Source organism: Rhinopithecus bieti, unplaced genomic scaffold (genome assembly GCF_001698545.2).
Source record: "Rhinopithecus bieti isolate Rb0 unplaced genomic scaffold, ASM169854v2 scaffold_49762, whole genome shotgun sequence".
NCBI classification, from domain to species: domain Eukaryota; kingdom Metazoa; phylum Chordata; class Mammalia; order Primates; family Cercopithecidae; genus Rhinopithecus; species Rhinopithecus bieti.
The window spans coordinates 1,185,732-1,194,986 of record NW_016819845.1 but is presented as its reverse complement, the minus strand read 5'-3'; the positions used below and the strand labels follow the sequence as shown (position 1 = coordinate 1,194,986).

The window sequence follows — 9,255 nt, the reverse complement described above, 5'->3', positions numbered from 1 at the left end:
GCCATGGCAGGCCTGGTCTGAAGACAGCTAGCTACACTTGCTGCTTTATATTCTCTTTGGATTCTCAAGTTGACTCTACAAGGACCCATATGGACGATCTCCTCCATTTTACAGATGGGAAGACTGAGGTTTAGCAACATAAGGTAACTTGCCAATGGTCCTGCGGTCCATTAGCAGTGGAGCCAAATCTCAAAACCAAGTCTTTGAGCCAAGGGTCAAAGTCCATGTTCTTTCCACTTTCCCTTCAGCCTCCACACTGCCCCTCCCAAGTCCTCTGGGGCTATAAATGGTGGGGGAGGCTGGGATTTCAAGCTTGAGGTCAGCCAGGCCTGTAACACAAAAGACACAGCACCTCTAGGGCTGGCCTAGCCTGGGCCCTCTCCCTCTGGTCTGGACAGAACTCAGGCTCACACAGTCTCAGCTTCTCACCAGCTTCTCCCTCCTTGGTTATACTTAGCTCTGGACATCAGAGAGAAAGGCATGTGCCAGCCCGAATCACTGCACACCCCCAGGCCTGGCCAGGCTGCTGTGGTAGAGAAAGGCATCTCTCAACCTTTTCAGATGTTGGTATGAGCCACTTCCAACAAGGGCTGTTTTCTGTTCTGTTTTTTTTTTTTTTTAATACAGACAGGGTCTTGCTATGTTGCCCAGCTGGTCTTGAACTCCTAGGCTCAAGTGATCATCCTGCCTCAGCCTCCCAAAATGCTGGGATTAGAGGTATCAGTCACCACACCTGGTTGAACAGGGGCTGTTGGACCCTCCTTCCTGATAGTCTGGAAGATTTTATGTCTGTGCCTCCTTCTGTTCCTCCTTGAGGGAGGAACCACGTCTGGTTTACCAATGTATTTGTAATGTTCAGCAGTGTCTGTAACACCCTGCGTGTGGCAGCTATTTAATAGTTCCTTGTTGGGTGGGGACAGAAAGAAAATAATAATGATAATTCTTTGTTGAATGAATGAATAAATAATCTAAGTTCATGTCCTAGAAATCCAGACATCAAGAAAAGAGGGCCGGGCTTGGTGGCTCACATCTATAATCCCAGCACTTTGCGAGGCCAAGACGGGTGGATTACCTGAGGTCAGGTGTTTGAGATCAGCCTGGCCAACATGGAGAAACCCTATCTCTACTATAAAAATACAAAAATTAGCAGGGTGTGGTGGTGCATGCCTGTAATCCCGGCTACTTGTGGGGGCTGAGGCAAGAGAATCTTTTGAACTCCGGAGGCAGAGGCTGCAGTGAGCCAGGATTGCACCATTGCACTCCTGCCTGGGCGACAGAGTAAGTCTCCATCTCAAAAAAAAAAAAAGAAAAAGAAATAAGGAAAGAGGAACACACATTCCCAGAGGGCTATCTTACAAAATCTAATACATTTTATTCTATTAAATAAAATCAAGTTTATTCAAGGAATGACCAGGAGTTTTCATCACCTTTCTTCCTACCTCTTCTCTCTTCACTCCACCAGATCTGGCATTTAAGGGCCCCGTGGGAGAGGGAGACAGAGAGGCATTGGGTCCTGGAGGCTGGACTTTAAGTGCCTCACACAGTGGCCGCGGCCTCCCATAGTGCACGATGGGGGAAGGAGACAGTTCCTATGTCCCCAGGGCAGCATCCCAATGACAGGCCTGCCTCCCATGGCTCTGTTCATCCTTTACAAGCCAGCCACTTGCAGAAAAGTGGGGCACTATGTTCCATCCAACCTGCAGGCAACTGGCACAAATGGAGGGGTGTGTGGCTCAGCTTGGCAGCCTAGAGCTCAGGAACCAGGATCCTGAAACAGGAGCTGAAAGGGCCAGAACTGGCACCTTTGGGATCTCACAAAAACGGAAAGAGCCGCTTTTTCACGATATAGAGGACCGTAGCAAGAAACAGAGCCAGCGCAAGGAAGATGAGAAGCTTGTCCGTCAGCTCCCGGCGATTGTATTTTGTGATAAGCTTCCGGCCCAGCTGGATGGTCCCTGACATGGACTTAAATTCTTCATTTGCATCCAGGATCGTTCGTGAAGAAGTGACTGAAACAAGAGAGGAAGGAGGCCGAACTCAGAGAGACTGCAGCTCAAGATCCAAAGACCTCACTCTGCTGTCTGGGACGCTGATAAAAACCAGCATTCTCGAGTGAGTTCCTCTGAGCTGGAATCAAAGCATGTGGAGACCAGCCAAGGAGTGGACAAGCAAAGGCTCCTCCCCAGGTCCCATCAGCTCCAGAGAGTGAGGTGGTTTGTTTGGGAGTCCTTGAACATGAATGTCACCAGGGAGAAGGGCAAAGAGGCTTGCTCACCCAGCCACCTCCTCAGCTCTCTGAAGCAGATAGACGCTGTTCAGAGGAACCACCAGCCACAAAACCAACCCAAGGATCTTGGGCGGGCACTGTGAGGTCTGTGTTGGGGCAGCAGCCGAAGACACCAGAACCTTCCACCTGCAAGGTGTGGCCTCTAGGACATCTGCTGGCCAGACTGGCTCTTTGCAGGATCTCAAAAGGGCAAGGGTGTGCCAGGCTCTGCCTTAAGCCCTCACACATGCCAGTCCCTCAGTCCAGGGACACTGGCTGTAGCTTTAAGAAGGTGACACCTAAGAAGAGGCCAATATCCCTTAAGGGATCATTGTGCCCAGAGTCAGATGTATTTCTGAGTATGGGTATCTGGGCCTGATGCTGAGGGTAGAAAGTGTACCTGGCGAGGTTCTCTCACAAAACAGAGTGAGGCATCATCAGAACAGCCACTGAATAGAATAGTTGAGTGAAAAGGGAAAGTGTAAAGGAACACCTGTGAAATGTTTCCATTTAGGTAAGAAACAGGGAGATAAAATAGTATTTCATTTGCTTAAGTTACAAAAGCTTGGGGGATCACAAGATATTTTTTTAAAAAGACACTGGTAACAGTGGTTGCCTCTGGGAAGTGGACCAGAGGGCTGGGAGGTAGGGGTCAGCTGGAGGTCAGAACAGAGAGTGATCTTTTCTGTGTCCCTTTTGTACTGCCCAGAGCTGTGCTGGCCAATATGGCAGCCCCTAGACATGCAAGGCTGCTGTGCATATAAAAACATGGCTAATCCAAATGGAGATGTCAGTGAGTGTCAAATCCACAAAACGTTTTTTTGTTTGTTTGTTTGTTTGTTTTTGAGATGCAGTCTCACTCTGTCATCCAGGCTGGAGTGTAGTGGCATGATCTTGGTTCATCACAACCTCCACCTCCCGGGTTCAAATGATTCTCCTGCCTCAGCCTCCCGAGTAGCTGGGATTACAGGCATGCACCACACGCCCAGCTAATTTTCTTTCTGTATTTTAGTAGAGATGGGGTTTCACCATGTTGGCCAGGCTGGTCTCAAACTCCTGACCTCAGGTGATCCACCCGCCTCGGCCTCCCAAAGTGCTGTGATTACAGGTGTGAGCCACTGTGCCTGGCCAAAATCCACACAATGTTTCAAAGACTTAATATGAGAAAAGGGCCGGGTGCAGTGGCTCATGCCTGTGATTCCAGCACTTTGGGAGACTGAGGCGGGCAGATCACGAGGTCAGGAGATCGAGACCGGTTCAAATGATTCTCCTGCCTCAGCCTCCCGAGTAGCTGGGATTACAGGCATGCACCACACGCCCAGCTAATTTTCTTTCTGTATTTTTAGTAGAGATGGGGTTTCACCATGTTGGCCAGGCTGGTCTCAAACTCCTGACCTCAGGTGATCCACCCGCCTCGGCCTCCCAAAGTGCTGTGATTACAGGTGTGAGCCACTGTGCCTGGCCAAAATCCACACAATGTTTCAAAGACTTAATATGAGAAAAAGGGCCGGGTGCAGTGGCTCATGCCTGTGATTCCAGCACTTTGGGAGACTGAGGCGGGCAGATCACGAGGTCAGGAGATCGAGACCATCCTGGCTAACATGGTGAAACCCCGTCTCTACTAAAAATACAAAAAAATTAGCCAGGCGTGGTGGCGGGCGCCTGTAGTCCCAGCCACTCGGGAGGCTGAAGCAAGAGAATGGCGTGAACCCGGGAGGCGGAGCTTTGGTTGGCCCCAAGGTGGGCCCCCGGCCCCCGCCCGGGGGGACAAGGGGGGACCCCTTTTTAAAAAAAAAAAAAAAAAAGAGAAAAGGAATGTAAAATATCTCAATAATTTTTAATATTAGTTGTATGTTGAAATTACAATATTTTACATAATGGATTAAATAAACTATCTTATTAAAATTAATTTCTTATGTTTCTTTTTACTTTTTAAAATGTGCCTACTAGAAAATTTAAAGTTCCATATGTGGCTCCTGTTACATTTCTGCTGGCAGTCCTGGGCTAGAGTTTTTATCCTTCTCTATGTTGTATGTGTTACCTTTTCACAAAATTAAAAGCTAATAAGTAAATAAGATAAATTATCAGAGAAAACATAGCAGCATTTTGAAAATGACAGATAAAAGGAGAAAAACAAACACAGAACAGGAATCCTTCTCTGCCCACTTTCTCCACGCCTGCCTGCTGCAATTTCAAAACCCTGAGATCTTGCTATGTAAAACTTAATAGGCCTTTCTTTTTAAACTTTATTATTATGGAGAATTTCGAACCATCACAAAGTAGACAGCATGATATCATGAAATGTCATGTGTCCACCACCCATAACTAAGGACCACCAACCTCTGAAATCCTGTCCCCCTCTCCCATAACTCCCAACTCCTGCAATTGTACAGCAAATTCCAGACACCATATTCCTAATGAGCTTTTTGTTTCAAAATTATGGTCCTAGTAGGCTTTTAAATCAAGCTGAATTTGTGAGGCATAAGGAAGGGGTTAAGAACTGTATTCTTCTCTTTTCTTCAATAGCTATTGCTTCTATGAAATGGGCCCCGAGAACACTGGGACCCTCTCAACACCCCAGAAGCCACCAGCATTTGTGTCTCCTTCCCACTCTTAGCAGGGGGTGTCCTGTCGCCACACCACAGCATAAAAGCCCTGGACTCGGCTGGGCGCAGTGACTCATGCCTGTAATCCCAGCACTTTGGGAGGCCCAGGCAGGCGGATCACGAGGTCAGGAGATGGAGACCGTCCTGGCTAACACAGTGAAATCCCGTCGCTACTAAAAATACGAAAAATTAGGCGGGAGTGGTGGCGGCGCCTGTGGTCCCAGCTACTCGGGAGGCTGAGGCAGGAGAATGGCGTGAACCCGGGAGGCAGAGCTTGCAGCGAGCCGAGATGGCGCCACTACACTCCAGCCTGGGTGACAGAGCGAGGCTCCGTCTCAAAAAAAAAAAAAAAAAAAAAGCCCTGGACTCAGAGGCCAAGTTGTCTCCTTGCTCCCTCTCTCTCCAAGCACACACTGAGAGGAAGCCCCTGGCTGGTTCTGAGCCCAAATGTTCAGGTAAGTTGCAAACCCAAGGAGTGACCTTGGGGTCACCTGCTTGCTATCCTTTTGCTTCTGCCTCTTTGGCACACTGAAAAAAAAAGTGGTTCAAAATTATAATTTCTAGGGGTGATCACGGTATTGTAGTTACGGGGTTGTTTCTGCTTTTTCCCCAAAGAGTCCCTTATCTTTTAGACAGCTGTACTGAGATATTTATGGACGATGTCTGGGATTTCCTTCAAAATAATCCAGATGGGGGATGGGCTGAGGGTAGAACTGAAAGGACACTGGCTGGGGTAATGGGCTCAGGGGATTCAGGATACCATGCTTTCTACTTTTGTCCATGTGTGCAATTTCCCAAAAGTGTTTCAAGGAGTAAACACCCTTTTTCTGTTGTCTTATACTGAAGGACCCTGGGGAGAGCTGATGTTCTTCTGCGTCACAGAGGAGACACTCTGGGAAAACTATTGGAGGAAACCAGATGGCCTCAAGCAGTCTCTCCTGTAGCCTGTGATTCACATCTTTTAAAAGGAACTCATAGGAAAAATAACACTGGGGAGTATCATTGTAAACTGAGGTCCTAGCAGTCCTATCAGCAGCCGATTCACCAAACATCTCTTGAAGCAACGATTCCCAAACTTGCCAGGCCATATGGGTCCCCAGAGCCCTCACTGAAAATCAGGCTCCCAGGCCCCTTACTCAGCCCTGCCAACACCCTCTCTAGGAGAGGGGCTGGGGACCTCTGCTTTTCACATGGGCCCCTGCAAATGCTCCCCCTGAGGAAACATTGATGGGGGTGTGGGGTCTTCTAGTAAACAGAATATGGGCCGGGCGCAGTATCTCATGCCTGTAATCCCAGCACTTTGGGAGGCTGAGGCGGGCAGATCACCTGAGGTCGGGAGTTCGAGACCAGCCTGACCAACATGGAGAAACCCTGTCTCTACTAAAAATACAGAATTAGCCAGGCGTGGTGGCACATGCCTGTAATCCCAGCTACTCGGGAGGCTGAGGCAGGAGAATTGCTTGAACTCCAGGCTGGGCAACAAGAGAGAAACTCTATCTCAAAAAAAAAAAAAAAAAAAAAAAAAAAAAAAAAAAAAAGAGAGAGAGAGAGAAATACGAGCAGCACATCCCACTCTGGATAAGACCACGGTGTCAAGTCATCTCATGAGGGAGAAGCCACCCAAGTCAGTGAACTTCGTGTGGGCTGTGGTGGAGGAGCCCAGAGTGGAGGTGCTGGGACAAGGGCCCTAGAGCAGTGTCTCTGGGAGAAGCTTCCTGCTCCAGGCCCGGCTTTACCTAGAGACTGCATGGCCTCCTCGCTCTGCTGGACCTGCTGGGCCATCATCCTGCTGATCCCCATGAGGCTCTCAGTGATGGTACTGGATGTCTGGGCCAGGCTCTCTTTGGTGGTTTTCCTAAAAGTTCAGAGGAAGAGAAAGGGGAGGAATGTCAACAAAAGCCTCCCTGCAAGAAGGCCCCATATCCAAATGAGATCTCATGTTTTACCTATCCAATTAGTATATATATTTTTAAATGATCACATTCAATGCTGGAAAGGGTATGCTGAGACCCACGCCCCTGTGGACTGCTAGTAGGAACATAAACCAGTGCTGCCTTCTGTAAAGCAATTTGCCAATTTAGGAGCCTTGGTAATGTTTAATCCTTTGACTCAATCATCTCATCCCTGGAAATCCCTCCAAAGGAGACATCCAAAATGCAGGTAAAGCCTTATGTTCTAAGACGTACCCTGGTGTATTACTTACCCTCCTGAAACATTAGAAATGCAAACACACACAGGCGATTGTATTAACATACAATCTACATACTATGTACTGTCAGAATTAGGCTTAAAAAGTTTTTGTTTTTTTTTAAATGAGCAACTCTTGTGCTGAAACAGCAGAATATGAATTTTTATGTATGGTACAATTTTGACTTTGTAAGAAATGTAGAAGTAAAAATGAGGGAGGGAATATACCAAAATGTTTATGAGTAATAAGATTCGATATTTTCAGCTGGGCACGGTGGCTCACGCCTGTAATCCTAGCACTTTGGGTGGCTGAGGTGGGTGGATCACCTGAGGTCAGGAGTTCAAGACCAGCCGGGCCAACATGGTGAAACCCCATCTCTACTAAAAATACAAAAAATTAGCTGGGTGCAGTCGCGCGCAACTGTAATCCCAGCTACTCGGGAGGCTGAGGCAGGAGAATCGCTTGAACCCGGGAGGCAGAGGTTGCAGTGAGCCAAGATGGCACCACTGCACTTCAGCCTGGGCTATAAGAGCGAGACTTCGTCTCAGGAAAAAAAAAATTGATATTTTAATTTTGTAATTCATACTTTACCAATTTACTACAAATAAGTATGCATTTCTTTCAAACTTAAAAAAACTTACTTACACAAATTAAACACCAAGCTGAAAACAAGAGGGGGTTTCCTACAGTGGGTTGTACACCTTGCCAATTGTTATCCATTTTTATCAGAGCCCAGAAAAATAAAAGAATAGGTACCTTTGCCTTAAGAGATCTCCTCCCTTAAGAAGTTCTGCTTTCTCTAGATTGTCGATTGCAATTTTGCAGGTGAGATTAGCTTTCCTCCATGAGGTCTGATTGCTGGAATTGGAAGGTTCATGTGTGAGTGTGTCCACTCCACCAGGCCATAAGTCAGTTCAATTCACAGCACTTCCCATCAACAAAGGCCACCAGGGGAAGGCCACCATGGGGGAAGGCCACCAGGCACGGCCTTCAGAGCCCATCCCAACTCCTGCCACTTCCTCCCCTGGTCCCCCAGCAACTGTTCTTGCTCAGGTCCTGATACCCCTTGACCAGACCCTGAAGGCCATCACGGGGAGGCTCTGTAGCTGTCCCTCTACCACTGTCAGCCCAAGGGGCTGTGAACATGGCACTCCTCTGTGCCCAGCTCCACAATGGCTGGACTCAGGGAGACATCCAAACTTCCCATCTGGGCACAGAGGCTCTTCTTCTGTCCTGTTGCCTCTAAGGCTGTACTGCTATGGCCTGTGCATTAGTTGGTGCCATCCTTTGAGAACCATGACTTACTCATCTCCAGTATCTTGAACAACCATTTCTGGCCCTTCAGCTGCTGAGTTAATATAGTTTGTAGGAAATGAAAAATGGTGGCCAGGCACAGTGGTTCACACCTGCAATCATAGCACTTTGGGAGGCCAAGGTGGGTGGATTGCTTGAGCCCAGGAGTTCGAGACCAGCCTGGGCAACATGGAGAAACCCCATCTCTACTAAAAATACAAAAAATTAGCCAGGCATGGTGGTGGTGCATGGCTGTAGTCCCAGTTACCCAGGAAGCAGAGGAGGGAAGATCACCTGAGCCTGGGAAGTGGAGGTTGCAGTGAGCCATGATGGTACCACTATACTCTAGCCTGGATGACAGAGTAAGACCTTGTCTCAAGAAGAAAAAAAACACACACACAAGAAGCCAATCTTTCAAAATATTTCTTCAAGGTTTGTTGTTCTTTCCGTACTACAGACCAGTCATGAACGACAGAAACATGATGGATTAGCAGAGCCCTGACTGACATAGCTGATCTACATCCGTCACTTGTGCTAACTTGTGGGTGATAACGGAAAGTTGGTGAACAGCTTCCTGGAGTTAGAAATATGACAGTTGACTGGGCGCTGTGGCTGACGCCTGTAATCCCACTTCGAGAGGCCAAGGCGGGTGGCTCACTTGAGGTCAGGAGTTCAAGACCAGCCTGGCCAACATGGTAAAACCCTGTCTCTACTAAAAATACAAAAATTAGCTGGACATGATGGCAAGTGCCTGTAATTCCAGTTACTCGGGAGGCTGAGGCAGGAGAACCACTTGAACCTGGGAGGCAGAGGTTGCAGTGAGCCAAGATCGCGCCACTGCACTCCAATCTGGGCAATGACAGTGAGACTCCATCTCAAAAAAAAAAAAAAAAAAAAAAAAA

At 47.9% G+C, this 9,255-nt stretch overlaps 1 protein-coding gene across 1 annotated transcript in view; it reads right to left on the bottom strand.

Moving 5' to 3' along the window:
• Positions 1 to 1,348: 1,348 nt before the first annotated feature.
• BNIP1 (BCL2 interacting protein 1) overlaps positions 1,349 to 9,255 on the bottom strand; it is a 21,457-nt gene continuing 13,550 nt past the window's right edge. The window contains exons 4-6 of the mRNA XM_017859282.1: positions 7,817 to 7,918; positions 6,609 to 6,727; positions 1,349 to 2,009 (exon numbers count right to left, since the gene is read on the bottom strand). Coding sequence (XP_017714771.1) covers positions 1,813 to 2,009; positions 6,609 to 6,727; positions 7,817 to 7,918 — 418 coding nt within the window. The 3' untranslated portion in view covers positions 1,349 to 1,812. The remainder of the gene's footprint in view (positions 2,010 to 6,608; positions 6,728 to 7,816; positions 7,919 to 9,255) is intronic.